This window comes from Notolepis coatsorum (genome assembly GCF_963971535.1).
Source record: "Notolepis coatsorum genome assembly, chromosome: 14".
Taxonomy (NCBI): Eukaryota; Metazoa; Chordata; class Actinopteri; order Aulopiformes; family Paralepididae; genus Notolepis; species Notolepis coatsorum.
The window spans coordinates 31,033,774-31,056,053 of record NC_140178.1 but is presented as its reverse complement, the minus strand read 5'-3'; the positions used below and the strand labels follow the sequence as shown (position 1 = coordinate 31,056,053).

The 22,280-nt window shown below is 46.6% G+C and overlaps 3 protein-coding genes across 3 annotated transcripts in view; 2 read left to right on the top strand and 1 right to left on the bottom strand.

Annotated features, from left to right (window-relative positions):
- The window catches only part of LOC311240490 (uncharacterized protein), a 74,841-nt gene extending 73,048 nt beyond the window's left edge, over positions 1 to 1,793 (top strand). The window contains exons 54-55 of the mRNA XM_084329069.1: positions 49 to 111; positions 316 to 1,793. Of these exons, the coding sequence (XP_084185195.1) occupies positions 49 to 111; positions 316 to 320 (68 nt within the window). The 3' untranslated portion in view covers positions 321 to 1,793. The remainder of the gene's footprint in view (positions 1 to 48; positions 112 to 315) is intronic.
- Positions 1,794 to 2,434: 641 nt separating this feature from the next.
- Positions 2,435 to 11,751, bottom strand: LOC311240136 (perforin-1-like). Its single transcript, XM_084328670.1, has 5 exons — positions 11,710 to 11,751; positions 5,183 to 5,735; positions 4,894 to 5,032; positions 4,295 to 4,515; positions 2,435 to 4,125 (listed from the first exon to the last, which is right to left on the bottom strand). The coding sequence occupies exons 2-5, from the start codon at positions 5,716 to 5,718 to the stop codon at positions 3,246 to 3,248; spliced, it is 1,776 nt and encodes a 591-aa protein (XP_084184796.1). The 5' UTR covers positions 5,719 to 5,735; positions 11,710 to 11,751; the 3' UTR covers positions 2,435 to 3,245.
- A 3,126-nt stretch (positions 11,752 to 14,877) lies between these two features.
- On the top strand, positions 14,878 to 22,040 carry paqr4a (progestin and adipoQ receptor family member IVa; the record flags this gene model as incomplete). Its single annotated transcript, XM_084329543.1, has 3 exons — positions 14,878 to 15,058; positions 18,190 to 18,408; positions 21,607 to 22,040. The coding sequence occupies exons 1-3, from the start codon at positions 14,893 to 14,895 to the stop codon at positions 22,038 to 22,040; spliced, it is 819 nt and encodes a 272-aa protein (XP_084185669.1). The 5' UTR covers positions 14,878 to 14,892.
- Positions 22,041 to 22,280: the final 240 nt, after the last annotated feature.

Sequence of the window (22,280 nt, the reverse complement as noted above, 5' to 3'; positions counted from 1 at the left end):
CTCTTTGAGCATATAGCCTGTATCTAAATAGATGTGTCCTTTTTATAGCAGGGCAGGGCGGAAAATACGGTGGACTGAATGGTTTTCTTGGAAACGGATACAATAACAAAGGTGAGAGGGAAGCAGGGTTTACACTTATTTTGATTAATTTGATTGTGATTGTGATCGCACCATCTCTAGACTGGTTTACATGTGTCATGTGTTATTCTCATTGTTATTCTCATGTGTTATTATCATGTGTTATTCTCATTGTTATTCTCATGCGTGGCGTGTCATTTGCCTATTGTCTTATGTCTCTTCTCTCTCTTTCCCCAGGCTAATTCAACACTCCTCGACGTCCTGGAGTGAATATCTATTTCTCTATGTGCCCATTGAGATGTATTTTTTTGTTTGTCTTTTTTTGTCCCATATTGTCCTATTGTCTTGTCTTGTGTTGTTTTGTCTTTTTTTGTCCCATATTGTCCTATTGTCTTGTGTTGTAATGTTATGTTTTTATCCTGTCGTGTTGTGTCTCGTCTTGTCTCGTCTTGTCGTGTTCGACGTCCTCGTCTTTTTTGTGTTGTTGCTGTTGATGTCTTCTTTGTTTTCTTCGGATCCCTGTTTTACTGAAAATGTGTTACCCATGTGTATATGTCACCATCCCCACGCGAAAGGCTTGAAAACCACCCATAAAATGTTTGCATATCCTCTGATTGTGTTAGTGTGTACAAAATAAAAAATAAATAAAAAAAAGGATGGTCAATGTAAAGTGGATATCGATTGCAGGGAAAGTGAGTGACTGAGTTTCAAGATATCTTAAATTGACTAATAAACTGTATGAAGCTAATAAATGATCTGCCCAACAACAGTGAATAAATCTTGTTTTTCTGAGTCCAAGCATGATCATCTATCTCACATCTCTCTCTGCACACTGTTCCTGCTTGAAGCATCACGAAAGCCTCATCCGTTGACAGGAAGTTCTACCACTTCCTGTCTTATTTAGGGAGTGATGCTGCAGATGAACGAAAGCGTGTGGTGATGAAACAAAACCAAAAGCAACCAACTGAAAAATAAAAATAAACTCATGAACCAATATGTTCAGAAATGCAGATCTTTATTTTGTCAGAAATAATGTCAGCTTGAACATCTATGCAACAAGGATAGAAAAGGCTTTTGAGCGTCGAGGCCTGATCAAACTGTTCTAACTGTACAGCAATAGCTCACGATATATAAGGCGAGGTATACGTGACATGAGGCAGAGTTATACACTTATAAATGACACCTTACAGCAATTATTCAATGTCAGAAATCAGCCGTTGCATGCAGTTGTTTTCATGCAGTAATTCTTAAAAATCTACCTACTATAAACCTGTTGTCAGCAATTCAATAAATGTGCAATTTATATACTGTAACTCCACTGATATTTTCCTGTCCCAAGAAGACCAGTCAATAGAATCAAATTTCATCCAAACCTCGGAGATCTTAAATGAATGACCAGTTAAACAAGTGAGCATTATAAACAAAAATATGCTACAAAATATGTTGTCTTGTTGTGTAAAATGTCCTGTTGTATAAAATGTATGGATTTCCTTGTTGATTGAAGCTATTAAAATTATTTTGACAGAAAAGTACAATGGGTCTCATTCTCCAACATTTTTCAAAGAGTTCGCTTGGAAGACTTATCTTGGAACCGACTGAGACAGAATCAATGACAAGTTCACTCTGAGTCCCGAACGTGCTGGTAATATGTCTTAAGGGGCTGAAACGGTCGCACCTGTGATATGATCTGATATCTGCTTGGAGAATGGCATTCTGTCTTAAACTCAAAAGCGCGTTCCCGTTCAGGTCATTTGCATACAAAACAACGCCTCCAGAGCTCCTTATAAGGCAAAGTAATGACGCAGTTGTGGAAATGGATGCGGAAGTGCCTTGCGAGTCTTGCGCGACCCATTGAAATGAGATTAGATTAATGTATTGTCATCATATATAGTACAGCTCGTGGTACACCTGCCGCAGCGCACACACACACACACGCGTGCCCGCAGTATACTGTAGCCTACGGCGTAATGAATGAATGCAGTATAGGCTTATTATTCCATTAATGCCTACGGCGTAATGAATGAACGCAGTATAGGCTTATTATTCCATGAATGTCTTGTTGCATTAGGATTTAGTAGATAGATACTATATGCTCTGCCCTATGTACAGTATAGGTACAGTCTGTACTTATACTGTACGTAAGGCAGAGCATATATAGTATCTACTAAATCCTAATGAAACAAGTAACTAGAATATATTAAGCCTATACTGTTCATTAGACACGTAGGCCATACTGGCGCACACAAGACTTGTTATGGAATATTAATGCAGTCTATTTCCATGCGATTAGCTTTAGTTCTTATTTATTTATCCACTGTCATTTCAGTGTTGGTGTATATGCTATATAGTGTATTTCAATATAAGTTTAATTGATTAATGATATATTCGAAGGAATGCAGGTTTATAGCTATATCAACCCCCTCCAATGTACAGTAAATGACCAAGTATGGTTTTGTCAATATTCCAATGTACAGTTTTGCTTGTACAGTGTCCCCCATCTGTTTTAATCATTAAAACAGATGTGTAACAAATAAGAAATACAAATTCCACAGAAGGCATTAAATAATTATTATTTTCAATCATTTCACAATAATTGCATAATTGTGTTTGAATATCTGAGTAATTAAAGTAATTATACATTTGTCCAAAATAGCTGGTTCAGATATGGTTAAGCAGCTGCCCTGTGATCAGATTAATCCATATTATTTATTTTTCCGACATCAAATGCGTAATTTCTTATCGTACAAATATTGTCATATTTATTTTAATTATGATTAAGTAATTAATTCCAAGGAGGCCTGTAGCATTAACATGAAGGAATCACTATGAGAACACAGTCTGTCAAGTTAATACAATTTTCAATTAGTCAATCAATCATAAGTGTGCTCCTCAGCACTCTTAAATATGCTCTCAGCCACGCTCCAATCTGATCTCAGGAAAATTTGGGGACTCGCGCTACCAGCCCTAATATGTCTTAAATGGGCAGACATTTTTGGTCGTAAATTCGTTCGGGAATGAGACCCAATGTACAGAGCTTTGTGGAATACATGTACATGCATGTTTCACCGTTTAAATGCCTTTGGTCCACTATTTCAGTAATCTGAATGTTTAATCTCTTGTTGACGCATGTTGGCTGTTGATGGGTGTACAGTCCTTGCACTATACTATCAAATCCCACCATACTGTTGACTCTCAGCAGTGAGACTTTGGTTGTTCTGTGGGCCTGATCCATCCACAAACACTCCCATTTCCATCAGGATTGTCTTTGGAACAGGACGGGCATGTCGGGATACATACACCTTCTGCAGGATGTAATTCATAGGCGAGGGTTTATAGTCGGTACATGTGGGTCCACTCAGACTCGGAGCACATGTCACCTCCCATTTGAAGTACAGCCGTCCATGCTGGAGATTACAGAGGTCCTCCTTCGATCCGACGGTCAGGTCCCGCTCGCACTCTCCCAACAGGTCATCGTCCCACTTGTTGTCCTCGTCCCACACCTCGAATATCACCCTTTTCCCCGCTGACATGTCCTGGGTGCCCATATCCAGGGTCATATCCCACTGAGGGTTGTTGTTATTGTATACGACGGAGGAGCGCATAAACATCTGCCCGTCGACGGAGACCTTGACATAGCCGTCCGTGGCTGTGGTGTGATCTCCCCATAAGTCTGTGCCCCGCTGCACAGTGATGATCACCCGGGCCATGCCCTTGCGGGCGGGGCAGCAGTCGGGTCCCACGGCTGGGTCGTTGTGGCAGGCGCAGAGACAAGGCTCGTTCTGATTGCCCTTCGACCCCACCTTGCAGGGCTCAGAGCAGTTCTTCCACAGGGCTTTCTCCAGGATGTAATGGCTGATAGCGGAGCGCAGGTTCGTCCGCACAGGGCTGTCGACGGGCAGTAACTCGTGCAGGGAGTCCAGGGAGTAGGAGACCACGTCTGGATTCTGTGGGAGGGTGTTCAGCCATTCTTTGTAGGCAGAGGGATCTTTGTCGGCGGAGAAGAGGAGCTCTGGCTCAGTGGTTTGGCCACCCTTTATTTCTGTGAACCTGTAGAGAGGAGAGGGGGAAGGTTTTGTGAAAAGGGAGTTCCATTTTCTTCAGCATTTGGATGTCAAGGCATGCATTACTGGTAGTCCTCTGAGAGAGAGAGAGAGAGAGAGAGAGAGAATCTTTATTTTTTTAAAGCCACAAACACAGAGTAGAAAGTCTTCCTCACCTGTCATTGAAGAGGCTGGAGAAACTAGCCTTGCTCTCTGTCCTCTCCTTGTCCGCTTGGCAATGCTTAGATTCAGTCTTCATGGCGCCTTCCCCGAATCCGACGCTGGAAGTCGCCTCCACATCCAGGCACATCTGCACCTCCTCCACGCTGAGTCCCTGTAGGCTGGCCTGGCACTGCCTGATGCTGGTCACAGATTGTACACTTCCTCCCATTTTCACCTGGCGAAAAGAAAGAGCAAAATTACACAGCGACAGTGGCTCAGGAGGTAAAGCGGTCGTCTGGTAACCAAAAGGTTACCGGTTTGATTCTGGCTTCTTGTGGCAGTGTGTTTGGAGTGTCCTTGAGCAAGACACTTAACCCCTAACTACTCCCGATGACCAGGTTGGCACCTCGCATGGTTGCCTCCACCGTCAGTGTGTGAGTGAATGGGTGAATATGAATAAATTGTAAAGCGCTTTGGATAAAAGTGCTATATAAATGCAGTCCATTTACCATAATTATATAGTGTTCTTTCTTGCATATTTGCTTTGGACTTTTTATGATTATGACGTATTTTTTTGTTTGTTCCAACCATGTCGTTTGTCCATTGTGTTCACCTTAGTAATGTAATGGGTTCCAAAGTTGTCAATCAGCTTGTAATAGCGTTGTTTGTATTCCTCGCAATAGGTTTTGGGGAGTTTTTTCACTGCTGTGCGGAATTCTCTATGTAGCTTGGGACTGCCAGACACACGATAGCTGTTTCCAGTGAGAGAAAAAGAAATACAGATAAGAATTATACAAATATGAAACAAACAAATACATAGCTAATGTGCATTTCATTCGTATCTTTACTACTTGGGTAGAATGGAGATGACATGTGTTCTGGATGATCACCTGCTTGCTTACCTGTAGTACTCGCAGGACATGCTGTGGCTCGTGAAACTGAACTTATCATTCTTGGTTTTCTCCATGGAGTAGGCAGCCAGTTTGGACTGAGTTCCCGCCATCATATAAGACCCAGACCCTCTTGTTGGCACGCTAACATCTAAATTGACCTTCCAGTTGTTCTCCACTGAAGAGCCGCTGGCGCTGACGAGAGACTCGCTGGAACTGTGGAGTTTACTGGACACTTTCATCCTGCACTTCTGGTTTGCCCTCCAATCCACCACCGTCAAGGGGAGCCTCTGTTTTTCGCCCTCCAGATAGGGGTTGGTACATAGAGTACATGTCTTGTCCTTGTGTTGCCAGAGGTTCATATCGATGACAAAGGCACCTTTACGTTCCATCTTGGTGATGTCAAAGCCTTCCCCCGCCAAGTTGGTTCCCGGAGCAAATTTGGCTTCTTTGCACTGGCTCGCTGTCCCCACAGTGCATGACTGAAAACTGCACAGAGGAAGGCACAATATGACGCCGGCCGAAAGGAAAAAGGCGAACAGAAACATATTCCTACTCGTTTATCCTGAGGAGAAGAGAATATGTAGAGAAATTTAGGTCAGGAGAAGAAATGTACTCTTTGGACAAATAGATTTACCAGACAATATTGTAATGTACAACCTTGTATTGTACACGTTTGTATAGATAGAATATATGTTGTGTATTATGTTTAGTTCTATAGTTTAGTTTATAGTTATATACCATACTGGCCAATCGCGTCTCGCTCTGCCTACTGAGATATTACATTATCTCCAGTACCTATACTGTACTCTGGGAAACAAAATCAAATGCACCCACTTGCACCTGACCACGCCACTCCCATGCATGACTATATTACACCGGAAGTGGTCACGCCTCACCCTTCCTCATTCGTTTCCACACGCGGAAGCAGCTCGAATGCACTTTCGGACAGGAAATTTGTTATGAAGCATAGGGAGAAATTTCACAATGTTGGGCTTTCGCCAGAAGTTCGCCAGCCCCCGGAACCTTCTCGCCACGTCCTGACAGCACGACGGTCCTATGCTGCTTTTTCCTCGTCGCATGACAGCAGACCGAGGGACTTTGCGCGACGGCTGGCAGTCGAGCCGCGTCGCGCCCAGGTAGGACCTGCACTAGCAGGCATTGGTATATGTAATACTGCTCGTTGTCTCGTGAGACAGCCGGGTGATGTATTGGCGTGGGGGGCGGGATATTTGGATAAACGTGGTCATCATGACTCACTTTTGGATGTTTTTCCAAGTATCCTAGCGTGCAGCTAATGCTAATGCTAAGATGCTTGGGGCGCCGTTCCCATGTCACCACTCTTCCCTCCTCTTAACCGCTTCATTGCTGAAGGTCAATCGGTGTCTAATGTTGAGGGTTTTGCTGAGGCTTTTTTTTACCCTTTATACGGGTGGATGGGCTGACGACAGGGCCCAGGACAGGTGTGCCGTGCTTAGAGGAGCAGGTAGCATCGGTCCTTTGCCCTGGCATGGTTGAACGGTATCCCACCCGGAAGCCGACGCCGGAGGGCGAACCTCGGGACGGAATTTAGCAGCAACCAAAAACATTGCTCAATTGGCTGCTTTTCTGTCCAAAATGGTGTCGGGTGGTGGGGCCTTAGGGCCAGCCGACGTCAAAAATATTGCACAGATTTTTGAGGTTATACAGCTTTTGACCCAGCCGCAAGCTATAACCGCAGGGAGGGCTAGGATGCTGTCAACGCTTGTTCACAGGCATCTTTGGTTGGAGCAGTCTCCCCTTGAGGAGGAGAGGAGACTTCCCCTCCTCAGGGCTCCCCTCTCCACAGGGGCGCAGGCGGTATTTGACCTTGGCTCCACACCGCCCCACACCACGCAGCCAGAGGTGAGAGCATGGCCTCGCCAGCAGCTGCGGCGAGGCCCCCGGCCAGCGGCCATGTTTCCCCCGCCTGAGATACCCTGGGCACAAAGAAAACAGGTGATCACAAGGCCGACAGCCTCGGCGGCCAAGGGATCGGCTACATTAGATGAGCATGCCCTAAAAAAACGTTGCCATCTAGCTGTGTCTAGCACGCTCTCCGGTTACTCCCCCCGCTACACTACGGGAGTCAGGGCTCTGATTTGTCCCCTTTGGCTGCGGGCCGCTTTCTTCCAGTGAAGCGCAAGCGGCCCCACATTTCGCTTCTCATGGTGACAGGGGCTGACACCCAGTTGCTAGATAGGCCTGGGTCTGTCTATGAGAATGCAGTGCTGTCAAGCGGCTCCCACACCAGACGTCCTGCGTCTGTTTGGTGAGCCTGGTGTTGTGTCTGTCGACGGAACAGGGTTCCCTGTATCTAAAACATTTTGTCAGATGGGGAACTCTAGGTCCAGGAGGTCACAGCGTGGGTTCCCCCAGCCCCGCCCTCGCCAGGCCGGGTATCACGTTAGTGCCTCCCCCGACCGGAAGACCGGCGGTGGTCAGTCAGGCATGCATGATTTGGGTGGTAGTAATATCACTACAGGGCTACGGTGTGTAGGGACTCACCCTATCGGGCAGCGTGGGGACCACACACCTTGCATGTCCAGCTGCAGAGCAGGCTGTCCTCAGCAGTCTATGCCGGGAAGATGCTCAGTGGGGAAGCCTATGTCACCAGGGGTGATGGCCGCTCTCCCCGTATCAGGCCGGCCCTTTCTGTCAGGGTCCCCCCTTGGGTGCGATTGCCTCGTTGGTAGAGTCAGGGTGCGACATCCCGGCTCCGCGAGACACCCTGCTCGCGCGGTTGGCGAGTCCAGGGTTGGCAACACACAGCGGGAGGGACCGGGCCACCTATCTACGGTTCCTGGCAGACCAGCGCCAGTTGGCTGCGGGTGCGCTTTGGGATTATCATCACGTATGGTTACAGGAGTGTCATATGTCGAGGTGGATGGAGAGAACGCTGAGGGCGGGGCTTGTGTTACAGTTTGCACAACCCCACCCTCCGTTTTTGGGTTTGGTACAGACCCTTTTGTCAGGGTCTGCAGCAGTGACAGCTCTGGCCGACGAGATCCAATCTCTGTTGGCGAAGCAGGCCATCGTCGTGGTCCCAAGGGAGGACGCGATGCGTGGCATTTACTCCCGTTATTTTCTGGTGCCCAAGAAATCGGGAGGTGTCAGACCTATACTGGACCTGTCTGCGTTCAATCGGCTGATTGTGGCGAGAAGGTTCAGAATGTTGACCGCCAAACACCTGTTAAGCGCTGTCAGAGTGGGAGACTGGTTCACCTCCATAGACCTGAAGGATGCGTATTTTCACATCCCGATCTTCCCTCCTCACAGGAAATTCCTACGCTTCCTGTTTCAGGGCATAGTGTACAAGTACCAGAGGCTGCCGTTCGGCTACTCTCTGGCTCCTCGCACATTCACCAAGTGCGTGGAGACCGCGCTGGGCCCTCTGCGTCGTCAGGGGATACGAATTTTATTCTACCTTGACGACATTCTGGTCCTCGGCCGGTCAGAGGAGATCGCCAGGGTTTTGCTGTGAACTGGAAGAAGAGTACTCCTCTTTTGATCAGGACGGACAACACGACGTCAGCGTCGTATATCAACAGACAGGGAGGAGTACGCTCCCCCCGTCTGCACCGGGCGGCGGTTGAGCTCTGGCTATGGGCGTCTCTCACTCTGCGCAGCCTGAGGGCTCTCCACATCCCTGGCAGGGAGAATGTGGGTGCAGATGTGATGTCGCGGGCGGTCCTCCCCCGACGAGTGGGGACTACGTCCAGACATAGTCAGACAGGTCTGGGACCGATTCTGGGAGGCCACGGTGGACCTGTTTGCGAGCAGACAGTCCCACCAGTGCCCCTTGTGGTTCTCTGTCAGTCAGAGGTACAACCCCTCTCTGGGTGTGGATGCCTTCTCGATGTATCCGTGGCCACCCCGGGATTCTGTACGCGTTCCCCCCCATACACCTGATAGCTCAGCTGTTGGAGCGGGTACATCGGGAGCGCAGGACTTTGAAGCTGATCGCGCCGGACCGGGGCACGGCTGTGTGGTTCCCGGCCCTGATTCAGCTCTTGGTGGCCCCGCCGTGGCCTGTTCCGTGGTCACCGCGGGCCCTCTCTCAGGCATGCGGAACTCTGTTTCTGCCTCCTGTTCTGGGGCAGCCATTGATGAAAGGGTGAATCTGGAGGGCATGTGTCTCAACCCTACTGTGGTTGACACCATCTGGAATGCGCTCGCTCCGTCCACTACAGCGGTTTACGCTGGGAAGTGGCGTATGTTTCAGGATTGGTGTGAGGTTGGGGGCCTGGACCCAGTGTCTTGCCCCCTGGACACGGTTCTTTCCTTCCTCTAGTCTATCCTGGATAGGCTGTCGGCCTCGACGGTGAGGGTATACGCCGCGGCTATATCCTCTTGTCACGTGGGCTTTGAGGGCGGTACGCTGTTCAGCCACCCTCTCGTGAAATGTTTCCTGCTTGGCGCTTGGCGTCTCAAGCCTGTGGAACGTTCTCTGTCTCCGAGTTGGGACCTCCAACTGGTCCTGGGTCGGTTGTCGGAGGCCCCGTTTGAGCCTCTTGAGCAGGCGCCATTGGATCGGCTGTCTTTTAAGACTGCGTTCCTTTTGGCCATCACCTCCGATAAGCGCGTGGGTGAGCTGTGTGCTCTCTCTGTGCGGCCTGAGTGCCTGTCTATTCGGGCCGATAGCGGTGCGACTCTAAGGCCTAATCCGGTCTTCGTGCCAAAGAATATCCGGAGCTATTTTCGCTCCAGGGATATTGTGGTTCAGGCGTTTCATCCTCCTCTTCACGCTAGTGGGTTGGAGGCGAGCCTTCACCTGTTGTATCCTGTCCGCGCACTGGGGGTTTACCTTAGTCGCACGCAGGGTCTCAGGGCTTCCGATCAACTGTTTGTTTGTTACGGTGGCCCTCGCGCGGGTAAGGCGCTTTCCAAGCGGCGCCTGTCACGTTGGTTGTGCGAGGGTATTGCCCTTTGCTACACGTTGGCTGGACAGGTTCCCCCTGGGGGCATCAGGGCACATTCCACTCGTGGTGTGGCGGCCTCTGCTGCCCTGTTGGGGGGGGCCTCGGTGGAGGACATCTGTGCTGCTGCCTCCTGGTCCTCCCTGAGTCCTTTTGTTAGGTTTTACCTCATGGACATGACTGGGGGTTCTGTCTCCCAGGCAGTCCTGAGGTCCGGGACCTCTCCTGCATCCCGCCATCAGGTAGGCTAGCGGGAGTGTGTGGGTGTGGACCGCGGGGTGCTGTGTCACACGTGGTCCCGCTTGCGCTGTGCGTTCGGGGGTGCCTGGGTCCCCCTTTTTTTGCACTTTGGTTGTAGTTGACTGCATCCCCCCCTTCGCTAGGACGGGCGGGTAGACGGGACTCCCCTCCTCCCTGGCAGGGGCTTACGGGCCCTCAGGGGGTGCATTTGACATGGCCACATGTCCGCTCTGCCATTTATCTCAGTAGGCAGAGCGAGACGCGATTGGCCAGTATGGTATATAACGTAAGGTTATCCTATAACCCTAGTTATATTAATACTGGCTGAGCGTCTCGCTCTTCAGCGCCCTGAGGTCCCTTGGATGTTTTCCGTGTATGGAATTCGAACTTGGAAGGGTGAGGCGTGACCACTTCCGGCGTAATATAGAGTCACGCATGGGAGTGGTGTGGTCACGTGCAAGTGGGTGCATTTGATTTTGTTTCCCAGAGTACAGTAGGTACTGGAGATAATGTAATATCTCAGTAGGCAGAGCGAGACGCTCAGCCAGTATTAATATAACTAGGGTTATAGGATAACCATACGTTTTAGTTTATAGTCTATAGGCTATAGATATTTATACTGTTAGCATAGCATAGTTTTGTATAGATAGAATATACGTTGTGTATTGTGTTTAGTTCTATAGTTTAGTTTATTTATAGCCTATCTAGTTTATATTTATAACTTATAGTTATAGTTTGTATAGATAGAAATATATGTTGTGTACCATGTTCCTTAGAAAATAGTTCCTACACGGAAATGCTCACAATAAATAACCGGGTCATGACTTCTGGAAAGAGACTTTGCTTATGAGTTTTTTTATATATATTTTTTTTTTTTTTGAGCACCACAAACCGAGTGCCTTCCAGGTGTAGCATTACATTTTTTTTTATGTTTTCTCAGAATTCTGTCTTAAAACCTTACCACTCAATGGCCAGTAGACATTGTGATATCATCATTACTGTCTTTTTATTATTTACTTTACTATGTCTACACTACTATCCCTATACTACTACCTACCATGCTATGTCTATACTACTATGCGCTCAGAGTGTAGCACTAAGGTTCGACACTGTTTGACGAATACCACCATAGCTTCCAGAGGTGTACCCCGCCTGCTGACTTATTCACAGTGTAAATTACTAAATGTATTTTCATTATTATATTATATTAATATTCAGTTCTCATATGTGAGATTGTACACCTGAAAGGGGTAATATGTGCAACAACTTTGACAAATTAGAGAGAGAATCAACAATTGCTACACAGATATTATAAATGAGATATTATAGGAATGTTTGAGCAAAGGAAAATCGGGTACTCACTTCTAACCAGCCTGTTCCTGATGCAGGCTGTGTATGAAACTGGTACTGTTGATGATGTATCTCTTCGCTTTGTCTTTTAAAGACAATGGGGGAGGAGGTGTTGGGGGCGAGGTGATGGTGGTGTGGTAGAGGGGGGGGGGGGGGCTGGTGGTCTGTAACTGCAATGTTTCCTTTCACAAGTTCAACCCACACAAATGACTACAGACACAAACAGATATGTTTATATTAACAGATTCCATAGAAATCTATCGTATATTAGAGCAACAATGAAACAGTCTGATGCAGGCGGCTTGGGGAGGACGCACACGCCGCCTGCACCAGACTGTTGCATTGTTGCATTGTTGCTCTAATACATACAGGGATTGGACAAGGGATCCCTATCTCATTCTTGTATTTTAAAAAGCTATAGCATTTTGTACTTCTCTTTGTACTTTAGCTTGTGTATTGTATATTTTGTATAGTGTTTGGCCTTTATTCTTTTTACTGTATGAAGCACAATCTCAGGGGACTCATACAGAACCAAGCATTTCACTGTAACAAATAAAACAAAACTTGAAAACCTGAAACTATAGACTCCACTTGGTGGAGTGGCCTCAGTGGGGGAGTTGAGCGCTTGCCCGATAGAGATAGATGTTATATGTAATTTCATGGGGAAAAGACCCCATTCCGGAGGGGGAAGTGAAGACCCAGATATCCCGAGCCAATAGGGAATCCCTGGGGGAAATTATTCCCTGATGCCATAATACATGACAATGAATGATCGGTATGTAAACGAAGATAATGAATTAACACAATGTATACCTCGACACTGAGGGAGGGAAAGAGAGCGGATTTTAAAGGGGATACCGCGGGAAAATTGGGCGAATGGCGAGCCGCCCCAGAACCGCATCAGTGGATCAGAATAGTGTATTTAATGGGTTGGTTCTGTTGGGATGGATAGGCGGAACCGACATGGGAATGGGCAGGGTGCGAGGAAACGATGGGGTGCAAGTCATAATGTGGAATTCCTTTCAAAATTCGTATACTTCAAGCAGGTGCCTGAAGACTATAGAGCCCGCCATTTATGTGAAACAGTGTTATATATGGACTGCATGTGGTCACAGTGGTTGTGGTCGGAAAACTTAGTCAAAGAGAACATGATACATGAATTAGTCACCAAGCATAAACTAGCCAAATAGTCAAAGTCACCTTTATTGTCGCTTCTCATAATGTGCAAGACATACACAGAAATTTAATTTCGTTTCCCCCTTCCCACGGTGTATATATAAAAAAATATCTAATATAAACATAAAGTAACATATAGGACACTATAAACATAAGTAACTGTATAATAGTATGTATAAATAAATAGTAATACTGTATATAATAGTATTATTATACAGAGAATAACCCAATAGTGGTATGATGTTTACTATATATATATATATATATATATATATATATATATATATATATATATATAGGCTATAATGTCTCCATGTAGCCTACATTAAAGGTATGCTATGCCTCAAATGTTTATCTTACAACAATATAGGCCAGTGGGATGGGATCCACACAACAGGGGTCCTGAGCTGGGCAGCATGGGTGCAGTTCATAGCTGGAAGAATCCATGCAATAATTCTATAATTGATCACAGACCAAAACAAATAGTGTCATTAATCTTCCTCTCATTTGTACTGATAAAACTGAGTTTAAATATTTCTGAAATATGAATGGTCATATCATGATCATTCATATTTCTGATGTATACAAACAGTGATTCTCATTCTGACAAGACATGTGATTCTAACTAAACATGGGTGGACTGCGAAAAGGGGGGTTCGTTTATTATTACCACAGCGCCACACGGTCAGACACAAATCCCGTAGAGGTCTCACTTCACTGTACATTAGGCAGCAGGCTACTTACTACAAGCGCTATTATAACACAAGTGGCGTGATCCACCCACCCGATCCATCCATCCCTCATTCAACCTTCCCCATTCGACGGTCCACTCCGCTGCAGGCTGCAGCAGCGAGTAGCGGATCAGGGAGCGTCACTGGCCGGCAGTGGAGGCAGCATCAGCCGAGCCGACTCTGTGCAGCTATGCAGCAGGGGACGCGAGGCCGCCGCCGGTGAAGAGAGAGAGACGATGCAAATAACGGAGAAGAAATGGACTCGCGTGCCGCTAGAAATATGGGTCTAAACACAAAGGACCGGACCTTTATTGTTTGGAAATATAGATAGCTAACGTGACCGGTTCAAACCTCAGCCTCAGCAACACGCACGGGAAAGCGCTGACACCTCTCTTGTCTCGCTAGCCACAGCTGCTAACGCGCTGCTAGCTAACGGGAGCTATAGCTACAGTTGCTGCTGTGCTGCTGGTCGGGAACACGCGAACAAATCTCAGCAACAAAAACATGGATCGTTTGTAAATAACACAGGATGGAAGCTGGCATTATAGGCGGCTGAGTGTACGCGACTGGTGTTTTAATGGAAGTATGTATGACCCCGCAAACGGTCCTCCATCGCAAATCTGACCGCTAGAGAAACCCATTCTTTATTTATTTATTATTATAATTTTTTTTTTTTTTTTTTTTTTTTTTTTTATCACTCAGCAGTATCAAGGTGACGGATGAATGGGAGGACAACGCTATAACTCCACCGCGAGATAGCTATAGCACCGCTGGACCCCTGGATGGACGGCGGTGAGCGGCGCGCTCCGCCCCGCCTGGACCCGTTCGAGGCTCCGCTCTCCGTGCGATGGAATGTCGGCGAGGAAACAGCGTGGTTACCATGACGGGGAACAATAATCTGTCTGCCAAACTCCGACGGCTTTTACGCGTTCTACAGACAATTAGATGTCAAATGTAATGACCGGCATTGTCATGCACCGTGTATGTGGTTGGCCGTGTCTTTGCCAACCCCTGCGGAGGACACAGGTGCCGGATTTAAAGTTCAACAGCGGCGGAGCCACAACGCCGTCGCCAGGTACCGCGGTTGGCGCTGAAAGGCAACTGCGGCTACCGTTACACCTGTCTAGCTATGTGGCTAGAGGCACAATATAAAGAACACCTCAGATAGATGCCATCACCCATGGTGTCGAACAAGATTTTAGTCGCAATAATTCTGGTAAACTTGTATATAGGTGTACAGTCCCTTTCTTACTTTTTTGGCGGAATCATTTTAACTGTTGTGGTTGCTATGGCATTTTTAAATGGACCCAGGTTACTAGACTGGGCCAATTCGCCCCCCCATCTTCAATTCAACAAATACGTCCTGACTGGATACCGACCAATCTCTTCTGTGCAAGACTGTATCAAAAGCCTGTTTTACCTGCACAATGAACTTGGCAACATTTACACTCATGGTGAGTATAACAGTATGGAACAATATTTAGCTAGCAGATGTGATGGTTGCTGTAATAAAACTACAGAATTATGCGTCAATTTTAATGTTCCATTTGACACATAGTTAGTTACACATTCCATTCATTTCCCCAACAGATTCTTGAAAAACCCATGTCATAATCTGTCTTGAGTATAGATTATTGTGTTGCCCGCTGCTCAGCAGTATTTTGCTGCAATCTCTCTGGCTTTGCAATAATCTATTCTATTTTCATATGGACGTGATCAGACTGTTACATATCATAACACATCATCTTTAACATGCTATGATTCTTTAGTCCTTCCCTCTATTGGTTCAATATGTCACAATAGCCCAAAGCTGTAAAAGGTAAGCATCTATTCTGGATCATTAACCTTTGAGAATCTGCCAATGTATTCAAACGCATGTGTTCATCGTTGCAGCATGGCCCTCCAGCTGTCAGCTGAGTAGAGACATGGCAGACCTGGTGGTTATTAGGGCAAAGGGAACTTGCCCTGGAAAGCTTTTATTACACTTAAACTGACAAGTAATTGATTTCTGTCAACTGAGCATGTGACCTCAAATGCCCCCTTAACAACACTGTCTATATTATGTAAGAAATAAACATGTTTAATTTCAAGGTATCACAGGTGTGCTAGTAGGTCAGGCTTCTACAGTGAGGCTTTTTGAAGATGTAATAACTAGCCTACTACAGCTATTATGTAGGCTAGTATGTTTTGCATACAAATCCACAAGTGTCCCGCCCAGTTATAGGAGCAAAGCCCTGCAGGATGAAAGCTCATGCTTTGTGCAGGAGATAAGACACTCAAAATAAATGCGTTAGATGCCATCGGCATTGTCACCTGACTGGGTCAAATTATTTGACATTGGGAAAGAGGTGTTTGTGTGTGTGTCTGTGCGTGTGTGTATCAGATTTCAAGGACCAGATTTTGCTCACAAAGCCGTTTTCACCTTCCTGTCCAGATACAGTAACCTACAGCAAGCATCGCTGTGCATTAATGATCACATTTTGGCCTGCGGTGGCATTAAAGCGCGAAGACGTGGTACTTTTCTTTTTGCTTGATATTTCCTTGTTTACCAATGTGGCAATTTTTGAATTCACAGATTTTAACACATTCGGGCCATTGGGATTAGACGGGCCCACTCTATACGGCCAGCATATCAAAACAAACTTTCATTGTGCGTGAGGCTGTTTGTAGAGCTAAATCTATACTTTATATTATTGCTATCTGTCCATTCTCATTGTCAATTGACACTATAAACCGTCCCTTCAATATGCCTTAAATAAATAATTTTTTCATCAATATGTTCCCATTTTATAGCATCGTGAATATGAACGTTATAGCAGAATGTTCTGGCGTATTTCCTGGAACGCAAGTTATAGGGCGCTAAGCTAATAACGTTAAATCGAATGGCGTTTCGGCTATAGACAAGCTAGAGCTAAAACTCAAAGTGCATATTGTCGGTATCATGGTCCACCATGAATGCATGAAAGGGGGGGGGGGGGGGGACGTCGTTTCTGATTATTGATTTTTTTTTATCCACTTTTTCTCCCATTTTCTATATTTTCTCCCATCCCAATTTCGTAACATCCAATTCAACCCTCCCCTGTCACGAACGCTGTTTCTTGCCTCCCACAAGCCGGCTGCAATGTGGACTAAGTCATACATAGCACAAGTCCCCTCCGGTACTTGAGGTAACAGCAGTCGCATCTTTTCACCTGCGCAGCTCGATCTCTCAGTGGCGAGGAGTAACGCGTGGGAGGCTCACGCTGCCCCCGACACTTCCTGATTCTACTGCGCAGGCGCACCAACCGACCTGTAGGAGTCGCTGTCCACAACGCCCGATCCCCACCCATCAGTTTCCCACCCCCTAATACGGCCAATGTGTATTAGTACGGACGACCAGCTAAACTGAAAGCAAATGTGGAGCGCTGGGCTCGAACAGGTAAGCCCAGCGTCTCCAGATTTCGTGGCGAGCGCCTTGCCCACTACGCCACGTAGCCGCCCCCGTTTCTGATTATTGATTACCAATAACGGCATTAGCCTCAGTAGCCTTATTCGCTGACCGGGTGGATGGCTATGAGAGCAAGGCCCGATCGGGCTGTAATTGACGTCAAATCGCTCTTACCTGTGGCCGGTTGGATCCCAAAAAGGATTTCCCAGTTATCGATCGCCATCTGGTAGATCCATATGTCCATTGGCTGATGATATATTCCTTTACTGCATACTGAATTCAGCATCCCAAAAACGATTCCAGGCCATCGGCTACACGCATAGCTTTAGGCGAACAGAAAAGCCCATTCATAATAAAAAAAATTAAAACACCGGTCTGTAACAGGGAACACTGCATTATCGAGACAGCGCCCCTATGAGGATCTGGCCGGTAATGCACTTTTCCGAATTCCAAGAGTAGAGTAAATCTGCAGTGCCGCTCTGTGACATTGAGTAGGATATTACAATGGAATAAAAGCCAAAACAACCCTGCCACGTATATATACGTGGTTGGCCGTCAAGCGTTGGATCCGAAACACGTATATATACACATGGTTGGCCCCGAATGTGTTAAGAAAAGTCTCGGAAGACAGCAAGCATACAAAATACATTGTACTAGATTGACCTATTAGCCATGAGGTGAATTATATAAATACAAATAATTTAATGATATCATATTATATTATATTTGATTCAAATGTATTGTCATTATACAGCACAAGTACAGTACAACGGAAATAAGTTTGGCATCCAACTAGAGTGCAAATGTAGCCGTAAACTGCAACAGCAATATATAATATAGATGTGATTAAACTGGGTACAAAATATACAAATGAGTACTACTGAGTGTAGTGCTAAACAGATGTATGTACAGAGTTGTATAATATGTACAGTGATACAGGTGTAAAGACGGTATGGTAGTAGTCATACTAGCCAGCAGCGTAACTAGTAAGAGTAGGATATGTACAGATACAGATATAGTAAAGGACTATGTGCAGGTAAGTATAGACAGGTGTGGATAGATATGTATGTGGTGAGAATAAATATATATGGTATATACAGCATTATTATACATGCTATCAACCCCCTACTGACCCCCCCCCCCCCCCCCTCTCTTCAGGCATCCCTCTGGTTTGCTTCCTGGTGCTCCTCCCCCTCAACATCCCCTGGTCTCAGATCAGCGTCACGTGGCTGGGCGTGGTCCACTTCCTTGCCTGCCTGTCACCTCAGCTGGGATCCGTGCTCTACCACCTCTTCATGAACCACGAGGGCGGAGAGCCCGTCTACCACACCCTCCTCACGCTCGACATGTGCGGCATCTGTATGATCAACACGCTAGGTAAGACAAGGAGGTCCCCCCCGGGGACGAAGCTGATCCCAGAAGGTTCTAACCCCTTAAGCCTGACGGGCCCGGTACAGGGCCGAGATTCATATCACGCCATAAATCGATCAATACAGAACGTATTTAATGTTGCATTTCTTTTTCAAATATAGCCAAGAGTAAAGACCCTAACTCTATCAAAACAGCAAACTAAATCCAGATTGAACTCTGCCATTGGAAAGAGGAGATTTGGCCCGATCCATAGACTTGGCCATAATAAGGTCATTTATAGGCCTGATATTCTATATTCTATATTCATATTTCAAATTGCATGTGTCCGGATGGCAAAATTCAGTACTGTATCTACAAAAAAACCTGTAAATCATCTGCCCTTTATTCATTTGCTTAGATTTTTTGTACACATGATCTCAAGAAGGTGCTGAATTTTCACGTCTGGTCAATGTTAGAATGGTGTTATTCACTGTCAAAAAATATTATAATATTATATCTATCTATATTCTCCTTTGGTTCATTACAATTTACTCAAGCCTAGTAACAGACACAATAATTCTGGGAATACATTCCCTGAGATCCATAGATACAAAGAACATGCAAATGGCCCTTGTAGAAGTGAAGTGGAGCAATCTTCCATTTACTTAGGTATGTCTTTTTGGGCGAATCTTCTGATAATATGGCTAGGGCTTAAGAGGTGAACCCTTTCAGGTGGGGGGATTTTCCCTGAGAATCCTGTCTTGGGATTCTGACACTCTATAGATGGTTGCACTGGAATTGTGTCGCTAGGGAACAGCTTGGGAGTGGACTTGTGTTTATTGCCTGTCAGTTATTGATATTACTGAACACTGCAACAAGGAAGCTATAAAAGAAGGAAAGGTCATCACGTCACTGTGTAGCGCATGGAAGTGCAAGTATGGAAACCTTTAGTTCAGCCAACATTGAGTTGAATGGGATCACCATCTCCTTGCTTATGACCTGTCATTTAAACAGGTTATTACCTCAGATGCATGAATCATCGGTAATCTGTTGACATCGGAAACTTGAGAGTTGACAAATTAGAGGGACTCAAACATTGCTAAATATATATTATGAATGATTGAGTGAAGGAAAATCAGGTTGCTCACTTCTAACCTGCCTGCCCCTTTGTATTTCGAGGGGGCGAGGTGACGGTGGTCTTGAGCAGAACGAGGGAAATGGTGGTTTCCTAGTTTCAGAAATGTAGGCTGAGAGTGTGAAGGAAGGAGCTGCTGGTCTGTGTGACACACCGGGCGCTGGAGCGCTGCGAAGCACGGCCAGTTTCCTTTCGCCGCCCATGTTAACCTCCTACATTTACATTTAGTCATTATTTTTTTCTTCTTGTCATTTAGCTGACTCTTTTATCCAAAGCGACTTACAAATTGTGAATGACGGGGCGGCTACGTGGTGCAGTGGGCAAGGCGCTCACCACGAATACTGGAGACGCTGGGTTCGCCTGTTCGAGCCCAGTGCTCCACATTGCTTTCAGTTTAGCTGGTCGTCCGTACTAATACACATTGGCAGTATTAGGGGGTGGGAAACTGATGGGTGGGGATCGGGCGTTGTGGACAGCGACTCCTACAGGTCGGTTGGTGCGCCTGCGGGCCCTGCGCAGTAGAATCAGGAAGCGATGGGGGCGGCGCCCCTCCAAAGCGCAGACCCCTGACGCTGAAAGATCGCGCCGCGCAGGTGAAAAGATGCGACTGCTGTTACCTCGAGTATCGGAGGGGACTCGTGCTATGTATGACTTAGTCCACATTGCAGCCGGCTTGTGGGAGGCAAGAAACAGCGTTCGAGACAGGGGAGGGTTGAATTGGATGATACGAAATTGGGATGGGAGAAAAATAGAAAATGGGAGAAAAAGTGGATAAAAAAAAATGTGAACGACAAGTCAGCAGGAGTGGTACATCTCTGGCAGCTACGAGTCAGTGGTGTCGAATAGTGTCGAACTTGAGTGTTACATTCTGAGTGCATAATAGTATAGACCTATTAGTACGATAGGTAGTAGTATAAGTATAGTAGCATAGTAGTAAGGTACATAATAGTAAAAAGACAGTAAGAAGGTTAGTTGTTGTTTTCTTTGCCACAGAGACCACTGTAGCAGACTGGGAAGAGTCAGGCAGGTTGAAGTCACCCAATAGCACCAGGGGGCTGCCATCTTAAAAGCATATCCAGCTCGTGTGGAAAGTGTTGGAGGGCACCTGGAGGGCGATAGACAATAACAATGGTGAGATTGAATGTAGGGATGCACCGATCCGACTTTTTCAGTCCCGATACCGATACCTGGGCTTTGGATATCGACCGATGCCGAGTACCGATCCGATACCCATTGTTCAATAAATAAACGATGGAAGTAAATCACTGTGTGGAAGAGACTGGGATCGTTCTTTTGTGCGAGGCAACATCAGGCTTGACTTAAAACATTTCCTAACTTAGTGAAACAAAATGTAACAAATTAACACATAGATATAAATGTACTGAATTGTTATTTCTCATTTTATTTATTATTATATTGTATTATTATAAAAAAAAAAAAATCCGATATATATATATATATATATATATTTTTACCGATACCCGATCCAGCTATTTTAGTCATATCGGGGCCGATATCCGATATCAATATCGGATCGGTGCATCCCTAATTGAATGGACTAGAGACAGATACTGCATGCTATTCGAGAGAGGAGAGGGTGAGATCAGGCAGTGGCATTGTGCTTGTAGTCCACGACGGAGAGGTCAGAAGACCAGTGCCTCCACCACGTCTGGAGGGTCATGGCGTGTGAACCCTTGGAACGTTCATACCGGAGCTCTGTTGGCCTGGCACGCGCTCATCTTCAGCGATAGCTTCGGCATCCGGTAATTTTCTCGTGATCGGAAAACATAGTCAAGGAGAGCGTGACACAGTTCATATTAATTGGTCACCATGTAGGAGCAAATAGAGAGTAGCCAAATACTTCCAGACACCTGAAACGAGTCTCTGACCTTTTCAAAATTATTTATAGTCTTGACTCTTTCTCGTCCCCGCTACTTTTTAAGCTTTGTCCTTCTCCTCTTGCCTCGTGTGTCTCCGATTGTAATTTCATTGTCTCGTCAAAAAGTATTTTTCTAAACATATTCAGTGATAAGGTGGATGTTGCAATGGGAGTGTGTGTTTGACTCTCGTCTCCCGTGCGTCTGCCTCAGGGGCGCTGCCCATCGTCTACAGCACCCTGCTGTGCTACCCGTTCACCCGGACCGTGGCCCTGCTCATCTACATCATGCTCTCCAGCTACGCCATCTACTGCGCCATCACAGCGCGGAGCAGCGTACGGCGCCTCCGCTCCTTCGCCTGGCAGGCACTGTTCCGCTTCTCCTTCTTCCTCCTCCGCTGGGTGGGCGTCGGCGGCGGCAGCCCCACGTCGCTGCGCCACTTCCTCACCATGGACGCGTTGGCCGTGCTGGGCGGAGTCATCAACATCGCGCGCATCCCCGAGCGCTTCCGCCCGGGCCTCTTCGACTACTGGTGCAACAGCCACCAGATCATGCACGTGCTGGTGGTGGGCTCCATCCTCTACCTGCACTGGGGCGTGCTGGACGACCTGCTGTGGATCAACAGCTACCACTGTCCGTCAGACTGACCGCCGCCCCCCCCCCCACCCCTCCCTCTCACCCGCCACCCCCCTTGGGAGGACGAGCCGGGGGTATGCATGGTCATATAGGACCCCCTGGGAGAGGTGGGGAGGGGAGGGGAGGGGGGGGGGGGGGGTTAGGACTGTGGTCCTAGGAGGCTGTCTGGAAAGGTAAGGGGGGAGGGGGGGTGGGTTCTGTCTCTGCTACTGAAGTAAAAAAAAAAAAAAAAAAAAAAAAAAATGCGTTGA